The 17,503-nt window shown below is 35.2% G+C and overlaps 1 protein-coding gene across 1 annotated transcript in view; it reads left to right on the top strand.

The window, feature by feature from the left end:
* The window catches only part of ABCA8 (ATP binding cassette subfamily A member 8), a 58,142-nt gene that overhangs the window by 34,688 nt on the left and 5,951 nt on the right, over positions 1-17,503 (top strand). The window contains exons 20-30 of the mRNA XM_025047121.1: positions 123-289; positions 2,931-3,064; positions 3,607-3,744; positions 5,951-6,055; positions 9,440-9,613; positions 9,814-9,927; positions 11,636-11,755; positions 12,927-13,018; positions 14,174-14,276; positions 14,851-14,968; positions 15,643-15,734. Of these exons, the coding sequence (XP_024902889.1) occupies positions 123-289; positions 2,931-3,064; positions 3,607-3,744; positions 5,951-6,055; positions 9,440-9,613; positions 9,814-9,927; positions 11,636-11,755; positions 12,927-13,018; positions 14,174-14,276; positions 14,851-14,968; positions 15,643-15,734 (1,357 nt within the window). The remainder of the gene's footprint in view (positions 1-122; positions 290-2,930; positions 3,065-3,606; positions 3,745-5,950; positions 6,056-9,439; positions 9,614-9,813; positions 9,928-11,635; positions 11,756-12,926; positions 13,019-14,173; positions 14,277-14,850; positions 14,969-15,642; positions 15,735-17,503) is intronic.

Below are 17,503 nucleotides of genomic sequence, written 5' to 3' on the forward strand. Positions count from 1 at the left end.
TCCGAGAGCTATATGTTTAATTTTCATAATCTCTTGATCGTATTACATTATAACCTGCTCAGATGGTTTTAAAAGGTTAGGAAATGACTATGCCTTCACGCTGACAATTTTCTTCTGTGCAGGCTATTGATTCTAGGAATTGGATTTTGCCCTGTGCTTTTGGAGTATATCATCTTGAAAATATACCAAAGCAGTTACACGTGGGAACTTTCTCCTCAATTATACTTCCTTGCTCCTGGACAGCAGCCATGCGATCCTCTCACTCAATTATTAATCATCAATAAAACAGGTAATAACGTGGTCAATACCTCATTTCCAGGTAAATGAGCTTTTGACTTCTTCAGCATGTGTTCAGTACAATTTATGAAGCTTGGGGATGATGAATACAAGCCCAAAATGGAGCAGGAATTAGAAAAATATTTGCCAAGGAGAATAAACTATCTGGTGGCAGTTTGCAAAATGGAAGAGTTTGTACCCCCAAAACATTTTTAACAGCTTGAGATATAATTCATAAGCCATATGATTTATTCATTTAAAGTGTATAATTTAATGATTTTTGGTATATTTACAGAATTGTGTAATCCTCACTACAATTCATTTTAAAATATTTTCATCTCAAAAACAAATTCCGTACTCATTAGTAGTCATTCTCATTCTCTCTGCCCCCAGCTCTGATCAATCACAAATTTACTTTCTACTTCTATGGATTTGCTACTCTGGGTGTTTAATATAAGTAGATTCATACAATATTTGATTTTTTGTGATTGACTTCTTTCACTTAGCATGATGTTTTAAAGGTTCATCTATGTTGTAGCATGTGTCAGTACTTTAATGTTTAAATTGTTGAATAATATTCTGTTTGTGTATATAGCACATTTTATTAGTCATCAGAAAATGGAAATTTGTTTTTTTTTTCAGTAATTGGTTATTATAATCAATGCTGCTATACACAGTAGTATCTTGTGGTTTAATCTGCATTTTTCTAATGGCTAATGATGTTGAGCATTTATTTCATGTGCTTATTGACCAGTTGTATATCTTTTTTAGAGAAATGTCTTTTATTCCCACTTTTAAAAATGGGTTATATTTTTTAATTGAGTTATAAGTGTTTCTTATATAGTCTATATACAAGTCTCTTATCAGATACAATAGATCCTCATTATTCACAGATTATGTATTTACAAATTTGTCCACTCTCTAAAATTTATTTGTAGCTCCCAAACCAATACTCATGGCACTTTCGTCATTCACAGATATGCTCAGAGATGTGAAAATTTTGTGTCACCTGATACACACATTTCCAGCTAACACTGTTAACAAATATCTCATACTGCAAACCAATATCCTCTCTGTAATCTGTTTAGTGCTGCATTTTTCACACTGTTGTGCTTTTCCTTGGCGATTTTGCTGTTTAAAGTGGCCCCCAAATACAGTGCTGAAATGCTATTTCTAAGCTCAAGAAGGCTGTGACATGCGGAGAAAATATGTGTGTTAGATCAGCTTCAATCAGACATGAGTTACAGTGCTGTTGGCTGTGAGATCAGTGTTAATGAAGCAACAATATATATGCAGAAGCACACAGAAAATAAAACAACGTATCAATTGGTGAAAAATTGTTGTAACCAGAGGCTCACAGGAAACCTAACTCTGTGTTTCCCCTGGGAACAATGGTTCAGTTTATCAATTCAATATTTGTGGTGACCACTGTGAATAATAAGAATCAGCTGTAAATGTGTTGCTGGTATTTAACTCATCCTGTAGACTGTCTTTTCATTTTGCTATTGGTGTCTTTTTTCAGCATAATGTTTTCATTTTTATGAATTCTGACTTATTTTTTTCCTTCCCTGTGCTTTTGATGACATTTTTAAGTAGGCATTGCCTAACCTGAGCTCGCAAAGGCTTGTTCCTCTATTTTCTTCTCAGGATTTTATACTTTGAGTTCTTACAGTTGGGTCTATGATCATTTTCAGTTCATTTTTGTGTGTAGCGTGAAGAAGAGAAGCATTTTCAATAGATACCCGTTATCTTCCTGGGAAGGGCAGGCCACCAATCTTTCTTACTGCTTTCACCTTCATGTTGCAGAATCTTGTTACCAGGCAAGAGTGGCCGAGTGGTCTGGAGTTCTCTTCTTCCATTCATCTTCTACTCATAGGGTAGAAGCTCTAATCTAGGGACAAGAGACCAAAAATCATCCTTGCCCCAATTCCTCCCAGGAAGATACTGTAACCTGGGCTTGGCTCTGAGGTCTTGGCTCTGCACATTTCACAGTGGAGCTTCTGTTATGCTAATCAAGGAAGCGGGGGCCGTGAACGTATAGGTATTTTCCACAGTTTCTCAATGTTCTTACACAGATTAGGTATATTCTCTTAAATAAATGGAGGGGTTTTTTTCATTTTCTATATGCCCTCAAGACAATCAAAAGATTTTAACTTGTTGGGCTGTTAGTAATTTTTTACTAGTTATGATTGTTTTTCTGGGGAGAAAGTCCATGGAGCTCTTCACGTAGCCATTTAACAGATTGTCTTCCTGTATCAAGAAACATTTTGAAGATCAATTAATAATCTAGCAGTAGTGAAGTGAGATTTAGCAAATTTGGTAGTTAATTAGAGATTATCTGCGTCATTAAAACCTTATTGGTATGGTCACTCATCAAAAGATTCTAGGGGGAAAAATGTGTACCAAATGCACCATATGGCAGTAATCATAAGCAAATAAACATATTATAAAGTAAATTCCATGAGAAGTAAGCAGATTTTTAATTCACAGTGGCATGCATGTTATCATGTGGGAAAATACCCTCACAGTCCATATTACAGTGAGTCTCCATATTACAGTAAGTGTCCATAGGGATGTTAATTTTAATTTCACTGCACAACTTGACATTGATTTTCTGAGTTTTGTGACACATAATACATTTAACTACAATTTAGGAGCAAGCATTGATGACTTTATACATTCTGTGGAGCATCAGAACATAGCTTTGGAAGTGGATATATCAGGAACTAGAAATGGCCTAGATGATCCATCATATAATGGAGCCATCATTGTGTCTGGTCATGAAAAGGTATGCTGGTCTCTATTTAGTAATTTTTCCTAAAGGTATAGAAAGCTAATATATCATCAATATACTCAGGTTTCCAATTTAGGAAACGAAATGAAAAATATATACTGCTTTCATTTATTACTTAGTGAATTGTAGTCATTAGTATGATAAATAATTCCTATATCAATCACTATCTACCAACACAAACTGTATGTATCAGCAAAATAAAAATACTATACAATCCTCGTACAATCCAAGTGCATATTTAAGTCCCAAGAATTCATATTTCTTCTCAAGGGTTTTCTAATACATATATTCTGAAACTTCTGTTTTGTTCTTAAACAATAATAATAATACTATTTGATTCCAATCTTAAGCCAGACAACTTGTGTCCTGAAAATCAGATACAGCCAATCATGCGTTTACTTACACAGTGTTTGTTTTAATTATTTGACATGATTTTTAAAACATGACTTTTTAAGTAAAACATTGAATTTTGACCTCTTTAGAAAAAAAAATATGAAGCTCTCTGAGAATTTATAACCTTGTTTTTTATGTTTTAGAATTACAGCTTTTCATTAGCATGCAATACCAAAAGACTGAATTGTTTCCCCGTTCTCATGGATATTGTTAGCAATGGGCTACTTGGAATGGTTAAACCATCAGCACATATCCAAACTGACAGGAGTACTTTTTTTGAGGTACGTCTATACTTTTATGAATTCTTTCCCATCAGGAATCTCCCAGATCACCCTTTTAAGTGCTGGACTTTTATTCTTATTGAGTCAACCACTGTGTGATAAATTAGCATTTGGGTTCATTGTAGCTCTCTTGCTTTAAGAAAACAACATACTTTTCAGAACTTCAGTTGTTTTTAATGTGAAATAAAACTAACAAAATACGTTTTCAAAGAGAATATGAGGAAACGGAAGTGAAATCATACAGAACTGTAACTAGCACAAAAATAATAAAATGGCGAAGGAAAGAACAGAGAGAGAGAGAGAAATAGAAGCCTTATTATTACTTTTGTAAATGCTACAAAAGAAAAATATGTAGGGCAAAGTTCAGGAAAGAATTGCAACTGGTTAAATGAGAATTACTCCAGTTCCTTGTCAAAAAATATTAATGCCTAGAGCCTATCATAGACCTACCAAACCAGCTTTTTTTAGACACAAGGCAAAACAAAACAAACAAAAACAACGTATTTCTGAAAAAAGGCCCAGATGATTGGACTGTCTATGGCCCTTTAAGTTTAGAAACCAGAATATCTATCAGAGTTTGTAATTTTTTCTTTTTGCTTATTTCCTAAATATATTTCTTCCTCTTAGTTCTTTAAGCATAGGGACCATGAATCTTTAACACTACATAATACCTTCTACATAGGATAGGGACTGGAACATCATAAGCACTGAATAACTTATTTGTTAAATATATAAATGAATGTCAGAGGCCTGGAAATCATCTATATCCCACCTACCCATAAGGTTTTATAATTCTATATATTGCTAATAAACATCTACCCATGTGTATATAAAATGGACCATGCATCCATCATTATTTTCATATGTTCCAGTAAGATCTAGGGTAACCTCTCACAACATACCTCACCATGTGCTCAGTAAATAAAAATTCCTTTCAGCGGGATGTTTAAGAAACTTAATCATTAAAGCAAAAAGCTTTAGTCATCCATCAAGTATTAATTAATTTTAGAATATATATATATGTGTATACACACACACACACACACACACACACACACACACACACACACACACACACTATGGTTTATTTAATTAACCTCCTAGAAGACTGTAAAAGCTTTTTTGATTTTCTGGTTTCTGAAGGAGGATACAATAATAGAGCAAATTGCCTTAGGATTTCATCTGCAAAAACATCCTGTTTAGCTAGGGGGAGTTTGATGACACCAACCAGCTCAGCTGACCTTACATTTATGTGCCCAACATCTCAACTTTAACTAACATCTCCAGCGACTCTTTGTATACTCCATTCGAATTTACCTACTCATTGCTCAAGTAAGAGTTTTTTTGTAATTTCAGACCTTGCTTCTGTCCTACCCAAAGTCAATGGATTCGCCACTGAGTACTAAACCCACCCAGCACGCAAGGTGTTCTGGAAAGATTCCGACGATAAACTTAAATCTTGTCTTTCTGTGTTTAGCAAGTGTTTCTCTAATGAGCAGGCAGAAGACAATCAGGCTCTGGTTCTAATTTTTTTTTTCGGTAATGTGCTTTATCAAACCACAATATGTGAACCATGAAAGTTACATAGGGACTGCATTCGAGAGGGTTCGTGAATCTTCTATCCTTAAAGATGGCTATAAAAAGGAGCAACAATATGTACAACCAAGGGCAAAGGTTTTCCTTGGAGGTTTTACTTCCCCTTCTAGTAATTCATCTCTACTTTTGAAACCTCAACCAATATTTATCTGGTCTCATGGAATACCTAAAAAGATAATTTATTGTCACTATGCCCATAAAATATCTCATATGGTTTCTGTGTCAAGCTATTACATTTGAAGTGATTATAAAGATCAGTTAAGAAATTGAATGTTTCAACTGTGAATTATTATTATTTCTTATTTAGCATCAGAATAAATTTTAGAATCATAAAGTAAGAAAATGAAAAAAATCTTACTCATTACTTTCAAACTCTGTAATATTATAAATTTACTTACCTTCTTTGAATCACTTTCCTTATCCATAAATTTGAGTATCAAGCTAAAAGTCAAGCTTCAAAACTGAATGGATAATGAAAGAGTTTGAAAACCTCAAAAGAGACCTAAAGCAGGATTATATATAATCTGTTTTATATTTTCTTAAATGTATTCCAGAAAATGAATTTTAAATTCATTCATTCAGCTCATTGTATTCTTTGCTTTTTCAAAAGGAACAAAATAACCCATTTCAGTTCCTGTTCCCTGTCATGTCCTGGTTGATTCTGGCATCCAGTTGTGCTCCTTATATTGCTATGAGCAGCATTGATGATTCTAAGGTAACAATGAGTAACTGCAAATTTTATTACTTTGAATGATTACATGCTGAAGGTAATATAATTACAGAATTTTTAAAGAGGCTATTTATATATGTTTAATTGAGCAGCCAATTCAGACATAAATCCTAAGCTATAAAAATAAAAAGAAGTATAAATAGAAATATAAATTATAGATAGATGAGAGAGAATAATTCTAAAATTCACATGGATATGCAAATATCTTAAAATAGGCAAAATAACTGAAGAAGAAAAACAAAGTTGGAACATTTATGCTTCTGACTTCAAGGTTTATTACAAAGTTATAGTAACTAAGAATGTGTTGTATTAATTAAGGATAATCATATAGATATATAAAATGGAATAGACATTTCAGATATAAACCTACATACATATCATCAATTTATTTTCAATAAAACTACCCAGGGAATTCAAATGGGGTTAATCCTCTCAGCAAATTGTATGGAAACTTGATATTGTTATGACAAAAATGTTCTTAGCACTCACTTCACACCATACACAAAATTATTTTGAAGTGAATCAAATCTTGTGGTAGGCAAATATTTCATAGGTGAGACAGAAGCATAAACCATAAAAGAAAATGATATTTTGAACTTCATCAAAGTTGAAACCGTTTGCTCTTTGTAAAACATCAATAAGAAAATAAAAAGCTGTGGGCTGGGAGAAAAATGTTCACAATACATATATATTTAACAAAAAACTGGTGTTGAGAATATAAAGAATTCTTACATCTCAGTAATAGAAAATAGCCTAATTTTAAAGGTGGGCGAAATATTTGACAGATACTTCACCACAGAAGATATGTAAATGGAAAATACTTCCATGAAAAGATGGCCAATACCATGAGTAATCCAGAGAATAACCCCAGTGAGATATCTTTACGAACCAAATAAAATGAATAATGTTAAAATGACTGACAACGTCAGGAGTCAGTGAGGGTGTGGAGAAACTGGAACTCTCATGCATTGCTGGTGGGAATGTAACTTGTACAATCACTTTGCAAAAACAATTTGGCCTTGTCTTATAAAATTAAAAATATACTTATTGCATGACTCAGCAATTCCTCTCCTAATTATTTACCCAAGAGAAAAGAAAACATCTTTCCACAAGCAGACTTGTACCTTTATGTTCTTAGTAGCTTTATGCATAGTAGCCAACAATCTGAAACAACCCAAATATCCATCAAGCTGTGAACTGATCAATTCTGGTAGAGACATACAATGGACTACTACTCAGCAATACAAAAGAAGGGACAACTAAAAAATGCATCAACATGGATGAGGTACAAAAGAGTAAATACTGAATGCTTTCATTTATATGAAATTCTCAGAAAGGTAAAACTAATACATCGTGGCAGAAAGCAGACCTCTGTTTTCTTATAACCAGCAATAAAGGCTATTGACTGCAAAAGAGCATGGAAAATTTGGGGAGGTGATGAAAATGGTCTGTACCTTGATTATGATGGTGATACAGGAATATATGCATTCATCAAACCTCATGCAACCATATACTTAATATGGGTACTTTTTATTGTTTAAAAAATACATTTCAAAAATGTTGATTAAAAAGAGATTGTTGAAATAAAAGGAAATGATATTTTGAAAATGTGAGAACTTTGGAGAAATAAAAAGAAAATCCCAATGTTGAACTGATAATCTATAAATTTTCATTCACGCTCTTTCAATAATTCAAATGACTCTTTTAATGTGTCTACAAATTATTGGAGCATCTTGTTAAGATGAAGATTCTGATTCAGTAGTTCTGAAGTGGAGACAAATTTTGAGTAGTAATCATAAGGTGGCGAATTTACATGATAATCAAGGCAGGCCAACTCACATTAGCGTTACTTACAAATTTCAATAGAATATCCTTTAATGGCTCCATTTTTTTAACTTTATTACACAAAATCTGTGAAACCTGGTATAAGCATTTCTGTTTAATCAGTACCATCTTCATCTGTGTCACTTCCTCTGCACAGTAATTCTGTCGCCCAAGGGAAAAGAGTATTATCCGTATAATGTTCCCTCTTTAGCGTAGAACCTGCAAGAATCCCCGGAAATACAATTTACAGGCCTGATATAACTGTCAGTCATTCTGGCAGTAACATAGTTTAAACTTAAAACTTCTCCCTTAGAAAACATGAACACTTTCTTGCTTTAGCCTGTGTGATATCACAATTTCACCAAGTTTCTCTAAGCACTGGCCACTGTCCTTTTGTCTCCTTTAGAATTTCTTATTCCTCTGTCATCTCTACATTTAAAAAATCCTCAGATCTCCTCTACCTACTAGTCACTCACAGATTTGATTCTAGTTCAGATCTCTAATTTGTAATTTCACCTTCAAGGCTGATCCAAACTTCTCTCTCAGCTTTTCCATTGGAGACGTCACAGACTCTCAAACTTCATGCTTCCAAAACTGAATTTATGATATTCTTCAATGTTTACCTTCTTCCAGATTGTCTGTCTCCATAAATGTCAGCACTATGCATCACTTATCCTATCAGTAACCTAAAACTGTCTTTCATTCCTCTTATAGCTTCACTCACAAATCCTGTAGATCACCAAATCCTTATTTGACATGAGTTCTTAGGTCAGTTTATGTCTCAGACAAAAGCATCATTTAGCTGGTCAGTGACCACTAACAAATAAATGTAAATATTTCAAAAGAAAATACATTCAAAATTATTAGAAAGGTTTAAAATATAATTTGTGCCTAAAACCGCATCACTGGATAAGTAGTTAAAAAAATGTGATTTAAGAGTTTATTCAGAGAACAACAAGGAATACAAAATACATTTATATGTATGAATATGTTTATATTTACGTACATATACACAAATATTTGGATGGATAGTAAATATTTGAATGTGTTCTAGGGCAAAACTGACATGTCATTTATTTATATTAAAAAGATAAAGCTATTATTGAGACACACGCAGATGCAATCTAGGAAATAGTGGGGAATGGAAGGAGGGAGGCGGGGAGAGAGAGAGAGCAGTTCATACGGAGTCAAAGCAGAATCACTCTGATGAAAAGTTAGCTGCTTAGCTAGATAAACTATTCCACCCCACACCCGTAAGTCATTAATCACCGTTATATTTACCGCAGTGCTGATGCCTTGATTATTCTGAGGTCTTCTTTCACATGTTTCTATCAGATGTGTGATGAACGTCAGTGCTGTTAACTAAAGCAGCAAACCAATCATTTATCTTTGGATTTATCCATATCCATTGGTCAGATAACAGTTGTTGACATGATGCAGAATTATTACGAATGAAGGTTTCGTTTGAATAGTTGTTTACATGATCCACATTTTCTTCAACCTTACATTGAAATGCCATTTGTATTTTTGCTGTCTCCTAATCAGAACAAAGCTTGGTCCCAGCTGCGAATTTCGGGGCTCTTCCCTTCTGCTTACTGGTTTGGACAGGCGCTGGTGGATGTCCCAATGTACTGGTTGATATTCCTTTTTATGTACTTAATAGACTACATTTTGAGCATCCAAATTTCTCTATTGAAAAGTATAATTCAGATTATGCAGGTAAGTGACAATATTCATAGAACAAATATCATTGTACAATTTAATTAGAAAATTTGAAGAGGCAAACTGTTTTCACTGATGATCACATTGTCGCGAATTTAATAATTATAAAACCCTGTGCTATGACGACACTTTGGATCCTAAATGTTTCCCTAGATTGCATTTGCCTTTAACTAAACGTAACATTCTGTTGATTTCAGATCCCATGTGCTCTTGGTTATGCCACATCGCTTATCTTCTTTACATATATAATTTCATTCATTTTTCGCAAGGGGAGAAAAAACAGTGGCGTTTGGTCTTTTTGCTTCTTTATTGTAAGTATATTTCTTTTGAACATTTATTTTACACATGTAATGTACAATTCTGAGCTAATACTTTAAAATTTGCCCTTGGTAGAATGATAAATTAATATTACAGTCTAAAATATTTTAAGTTTGCTTTACATGCGGATCCTTTTCAAAATATGCATCTTTTTCTCTTCCTATTTCTACCCTTGTCTTTCTTTAAAAGTAGCCAAATTTTTTTTCTAGAGCCGTAAAATATTTACTGGAAGAAAACCTGAAAACCATCTGTTACTTTCTTTTTACTGAAAAAAAAAATCCCAAAGGTCTCTATGAAGTTATACAAGATTACACTCTTACTAGCATAGTTAAAACCAGAAACTACTTCTCCAACTCTGTACTAAGAATTAATTCCATAAAGCAATACTCACTTTATCTAAATTAGGAAGGGGGAAAAATGTACAAGCATCTATTCTGACTTCCTGTCATTTCAGGATGCCAAAAAGAAAATAATTAATTCAACAAACATCACTTGGCTTCCAGCAAAGTGTCACAAACTAAGACTGCTAATGGAGAAAAAAGAGTCTCAGCACTGAAAGAGGGCTTACAGGGTAAACAGATGAGCAAACAGCCGCTTATTAAAACAGTCATAAGGCAAAGATTATCAAGCTCTCATCTATTTTTAAAAGACTGTTATACAACTGAGGAATAAAGAGGTCTATGAAAACCAGAGAAGGGAGAGATCCATTCATGAAAACAAGAGCAGAAGTTTTCTTTAGGAAGTGAAACTCGAAAGAATATAAGATTTCAACAGCTAGAGAAGAATGATGACGCAAATAGAAAATAATGGATGAACAGAAACCCAAAAGGGAGAAAGTCCTGGGAACTGGTAATAATCTGACATGGATATGGTGCAGCCTGAGCATGGTCCTAGTTATGGTAAAAATAATGGTCGGAATCATAACCGACCTTAAATGATGTGCTCAAGAATTTATTCTACAGATCATGAGAAGCCATGGCAGCTTGCAGTACAGAAAAGAAATATGATCAGAGATACACTTTTAGGATGGATATTCTGAAAGCCATAAAAGCAATGGTTTGTAAAACAGAGCTATTAGAAGTAAAAAACAAAAACAAAAAGAACAAAAAAAAAACTACAACAACAAAACTTTCAGGAAGGCACTGCAATGGTTTAGAAGAAGTCTGAGATCATCAGGTGTCCCTATAACTCTCTTATCCCTGAATTTTGTATTTTAGTACTTGTACTAAGACCCTCTAGGTTACTAAATGCTTATATTTCTCCATTGATACAGTTGACAAAAGTCTCCTTTCATTGTTGTTAGCTATTAATTTCAATTTTTACTTTTATTGCTTATCTACTGATCTGAATTTTACCTCTAAAACAATACACACCACTTTTTTTCCTTTTCTATAATTAAAATATTCTATTAATTGAAATAGAATTTTAAATTAAATTAAATTAAAATTCTCTTAATTAAAATTCCAATTAAAATAATATATTAGATCCTCGATTTATCCAGTGATGTCTCATTTGTGATCCTCCAGGCCAAAGGAATTCGGCTAAGTTACTAAGAGAAAGTGTCAGTAGAGATATGCTGATTTCAGCTTGGTTTTTGAGGCTGGAGCAGAGATTAGGGATATTGCCAAAGAATAGCCATCTCAGTTTGGAACATCTATTGAAGTTCAGGGCAGTTAACATGCATATTTGCATTTTCTTTAGATCACCTTCTTCTCTTTGGCTATGCTCCTGGTGGATAACTACGAATATGCTTCGCTGTATGTTGTCACCTTTTTAATACCACACGCCACATTACTTGGCTGTATGCTCCTACCTTTTCGTGTAAGTAATGCCACCATCTTTCCTAATGTCCTGGAACTGATGACCAATTGTGAAAACTTTGCTTAGGGTTGGGACTCTACAATGTGTTAAATATGCATGACATTTGAAGATTTCTACTTCAGGGATTCCATCTGAATTTCTCTCAGATAAGATGATATAGTCCAACTGAACTGTAATGGAAGAGTTGGCACTGACTAATGGGTAGGGAGGAAGGATAATGGGTAGCGAGAAACAGAGCAGCCTTTAAAAAACACAGCTTTAGAAGGGGGCAAATGAGATGTCCCTAATCTTTAGGATTTCAGGATTCTAGAGAAGCTCTCAATGTGAATAAAATCCTTTTTTTTTTTTTCAAGCTGACTGATATCTATACTTCTACGAAAAGAGTGAAGAGGTATCCGTAGGGAGGCTAAAGGAGAGAAAGGGGTCTTGTGAAAGGAACAGTGGGCGCAGGAAGGAGTGTGAAGGTCTGTGTGAGAAGAGTAAATCCTGCCTCTCCCTCACTGTCTGGGGAGGCTAGCACAGATCCCCAAAGAATAATGGTTAAATCCTATTGTTTCAAATAAAGGCACAATGGCTTAGAGACCTTGGGAGGGAGGCAACTCCTCACTACAAATTTTGGAATAGACATTTAGACAGCACTCTTGGTGCCATTAGGGCTGTTCGATAGGCCAGTTCACATTTATATGGATAAAATTCATGAAACAAAAAATTTCCTATTTAACCATTATCTTTCTTTTTTTTTGCAGCTTATATTTTCTGCAGGTGCAGAGGTCTTTCTGATATCCCTAATCGTAAGAACACACTCTTCTTTAAAAATTGTCATGTATTTTACTAAACTAAACCATTTTAATTCCTGTGAACACAGTGAAACTTTTTATTAAGGTGAATATATAGGTATCTGTAGCCCATAGAGATAAAATATTTGTAAAATATGGAACAACTTTTTTTATAAAGATCAAATAACCAGATAATATGCTTCCCAACTCTTAAAAACAATAAAGTGAAAGTATCACATAATTATATTCCAGTGTTTCTGTAAACAAGATTGAAAGTGAATTTGATTGTTTCCCAATTTGACAAATAGATTATTGGATATTTTAATAATTTTGCCAAATGCATCTTTGCAGAAATCCAATTATTCCTAATTGTGCATGTTTCTCTTTATTCCTAGCCATTCCTTCATTTTATCATCTTTGTTTTTATTCTTCGATGTCTGGAATGGAAGTTTGGAAAGAAATTGATGAGAAAGGATCCCGTCTTTAGGTTGGGAGAAATCAAATTGAATTCTTTCATTTCAGTGATAAATATTTTAAAATATTTTCTCATATGTGAATTAATCCATTAACACACAAATGCCAAGTGCTAGAATAAGCTGGGGTAGGAACCATGTGCCGATACAAGTAATAGAGATCAAGGTACCTAAACCAAAGGAGATTATAAATAGTGGAGGAAACAGACTTGAAACATTAAATATGAAGATAGAGCTCTATCTGATACCGTATGCAGTGGAACACTGGGCAAAGTTACATGCAGCTAGTTCAGTTTAAATAACAATTAATTTGGATAGATCGGCAGTTGAAGGAATGCTACCACTCCAGAAAGTAAGACTAGAATGATCACTAGGTCAAAGATAGCAATAACTATGCTCTTTTCCTGTGGTGATGAGAAGCTCAACTTGTGGATCATAAGCTTGTTCAGTTATGAACGGAACTTAAAAGCTGAGACTTTTTTTTTTTTTTGCACCATTCATAGATACATCCATAAGCATCTTATTCTCTCTGTGTCTCCTATACCACATCAGTTTTATCTTTAGCTTTTACAGGGTGGGAGACTTCCAAGAGGAAAGAAGACCTTTAAGAAACCTTCTAAGATCAATATGGGATATTAGGTTGAAGGAAAAGAGAATAGTATGAGCTATATTCTGGGTATGAGGGACAGAGTTAGAACAGAGGAGAAAGAGTGAATCTGACACATAGTCTGAAGAAATGGTCAAGCCTAATAGAAGGTCAAGCATCTTACCTATTTAGTGGGGAGCATCTGGCTTCAAATATTCTGTCCCTGTGAAAATATAATAATGCCAACCTGTTGGTGTCAAAGCTAGGGTTCTCAGAAAAATTATTTCATTAAGCTATAATATTAAAATTCTTTGTCGGATAATAGATACTAAATTACCTATTGCTATTTTTTAAAAAAATAATGTTTCTGTAGATGAGTAGAATGAAAGATGTGTCAGAAGCAATGGTCTAGTAGTACCATTGACAGAAGTTATGAAGGAAGGAAGGTTCACGGAACTGAAAAGAGATTATGATGGTTTATTAATTACACAATCTACTCAAGTATATGATTTAAAGAACGCAGTATTCTTGATACAAGGACGAAAACCCAAAATCAATTACTAATGGATGGTTTCGACTCCAGAATTTCTCCAAGGAGCAGCGATGTATGTAAAAATCCAGAAGAGCCAGAAGGGGAGGATGAAGATGTTCAGGAAAATGCCTTGAATTCCACAAACTTTGATGAGGTAAAAAACCTATGAAGCAGTTATTTCATGAAACAACACAAATGTTTATCCGTGAAAGTGGTCTGTCTACAAGTCTCCTTCTCAAATGACCTTGAGTTTCTCCAGTTCATACAAATGAGGATCGCTACTTTTAGTAGGTAGTCATCATTTTTACACTAGATGAGCAGATTAAAAGTTATGTTAACTCGCTTCGTCTTTCTTAGAATAAAAAAAAACAAACAAAGTAGAGTGCAGTTGAAATTGCAAAAGCCAAGAAAGAACTTGTAAATTTTAGAAACTAAGCAAAGTGACACCGATTCACTGCATCTTGGAGAAAGTAACTGTATGAAATTCGCGGCAAAGTCCGGTCTTCAGGATGTCGGTCTTGAGGATGACTCGGTACTTCTCCGAGTCTCCATGCTTCTGTTCTGAGAGATGCTAGGATGGGAGGACGGCCAATGGATAGGTCACCTAGTAGAAGGTCTTCTTTGATGCCTGGCTTGTGTAGCAAGAAGCCAATCGAGTGGGAGGATAGAGCTTTTTCAAGATTAATGGAGAAAATTAAGGTCTAACATGATTTCCTTGTCATTTACAGAAACCAGTCATCATTGCCAGCTGTTTACGCAAAGAGTATATAGGGAAGAGGAAACACTGCTTTTCCAAGAGGAAGAAGAAAACAGCCACAAGAAATGTCTCTTTCTGTGTTAGAAAAGGTTAGACATAGTGGACCTTCTGTTTTTGGCTCAGGGCCCTCCATAGAGCTGTATGGTTCTTGACGAGAACCATTCTGTACACCGACTCTTGGTTCACACACAGACTCATCAACAGGGTGACAATGACTGTTGCTTTTACATGGCTCATTTCTAAATGAAATTAATTAACTCATGCCCATGGATAAAGATTAGTCATATCTACATGGAAACCATAAGCGCTCTATTAAAATGAACCACCGAGACCATGACATTTCTACTTAATGAACATGATTGGTTTCCTAATGTTCATTATTTTTCACAAGATAACTAATGGGATGTGCCAGCACATTCTGAAGGCTTAATCAGCAGATGTTAGATGACCTTATTTTGTGACATCTCACAGTGCTTAGGATCACCAGAGATAGATGACATACCTACTAGCTTCCAAGAGTGGCTTTATCACTTCCCATCAGTGTGACTTTGGGCAACAAACCTCATCCCTAAGAGCTTCCATCCCCAAATAAGTAAGAAAATATGATAATTACCTCTGGGGAGGGTTGACAATTGAATGAGGTACTATATACAAAGCACATAGCACAACACTTGTCACATAGCAAGATTTCAGACTGTTTTATTCTTAATTTTACTATTAAAATCAATTGGTATTGAATGTAACCTTTTTTCGTTTCTTTCAGGCGAGGTTTTAGGATTATTAGGACACAATGGAGCTGGTAAAAGTACATCCATTAAGATGATAAGTGGAGACACAAAACCAACTGCTGGACAGGTAGGTGAATTATGAGAAAAATATGCTATCTAGTGGTGCTCAAAATAAATTTTACAAGACATTAAAACTTCAAAAACAACAAAGTCTCTTTTAATCACTGGATGATTAACAGGATTCACGTGGCAGAAAAATACATCACAAACTATCACATTAATACACACAAAAGTTAATCACAGAAAGGGGATAACTATTCATGCCTTCAAAGGCATCTATAGGGAATGTTCAGTATTAGATCAGAAGAAAATATCAGAGTCCATACAAATTCTATTTATAGTACCGTAAAACAACGGATTTGCTCTTTCAGTGCGTACTGTCCTCCAGTATGTAATGCTTCAATCTTGAATAGAAATGTATTTAAAAAAAAAAAACCTATTAAACAATCATATTCATTGTCCTTTAAAAGTACTTCGATACTAGAACACATATTTTGGTACAAATACGTTATCTTGGGGGAGTGTTTTCAAGAAAAGTCTTGAGGCTGAGCAACAGAGATAGGCAGTCGACTGATTGTACAGGCAATTCGGCCGTAGAAGGAGGCCAGGCAAACAGAAAAGAGAGACAGGGAGACAACATGAGGCATAAAGAAAACTTTTTTTTTTTTTCCACCTTCTGTGGCAGAAGATAGAAAACCTTCAGAACTCTTTTGGAAAATGTGTCCAGGGAAAGGGGAAAAGTGCAATCTAAGGCAGAGGTCTGTGGAACTACACCAAGGGGAAGGGTTGGTGGTCCAACCCACCGGGAAAAGACCACCAGGCATGTGGTTGATGGATATCCCACCAAAGAGGAAGGAGAACGCATGTTCTCTGTCCCTCTGAGGCCGATGTGAGAACAGGTGTTCTTGGCAATGTGGGTGGCTCAGCCAACCCTAACGGGGCTCCTTCGTTCAGTGGAGACCACCTTCCAATTCAGTCACTACCTGGACCCCGAATCAATGTTTTATCTCTCATTATCAAGCAGGGGGAAAAAAGAGGTAACTGTTCATTGATATATTAGAATGAAATATGTTTTTAAATTTTATTTTATTATTAGTTTCAAGGATATAATATAATTGGTTAGATATTTATATAGTTTATAAAGTGATCCCCCTGATTGCTCTTTCTCTCCTCTGGCTCTACACCTGGCCATTACATTAACGCTAACTTCATTCCCTATGCTGTAATGAAATATTTTCAAAGGTAAGTAATATCTCAATTATAAAGCCGACTATTTGGGTGTCATGAAATCAGCTTTAATCAGATCTGCGACTGTGATCTTTATCAACAATGTCACTGTCCTGCTTAAACGCTTTCAATGCCTCTCACCGCATGGTGGCTGGGATGAAAGCTCCCGTGCTGGTCAGGAGCTGATTTCTGTGTCCCTTCTGCCACATCTTTCTCCTCTCCCCTTGACCACTCTGCTCTGGGCCCCCCACCTTTGCCTCTGGTCTAAGGACACCCCTCCACAGAGCTTAACTCTGCTCCCAAATTCGTTTTCTTTTCCAGGCCAGGTGCCTTCTTGCTGTTCTGTTGAAATGGCCCCTCAGCAGACAGGCTTTCTCCGACCACCCGACCTAAAGTCACTTCTCCCGTTATTTTCCACCCAGGCCCCCTGAATGTTTCCATTACTGCAGCGCTTAGGATCTGTCTGTGTTCTCTTTACTCATTTCTCTGCTCGTTTACTGCCTGATTCGCTCAAGGAGACTGAAAACGCCAAGTAACCCCGATGCTGGCTGCGCCATTGCTCACTGCATCCATCACAGGCAGCACCATGCATGTTGCCTAGGCAGTTCT

The sequence above is a fragment of the Pteropus alecto genome, unplaced genomic scaffold, assembly GCF_000325575.1.
Source record: "Pteropus alecto unplaced genomic scaffold, ASM32557v1 scaffold134, whole genome shotgun sequence".
In the NCBI taxonomy this organism is placed as follows: Eukaryota; Metazoa; Chordata; class Mammalia; order Chiroptera; family Pteropodidae; genus Pteropus; species Pteropus alecto.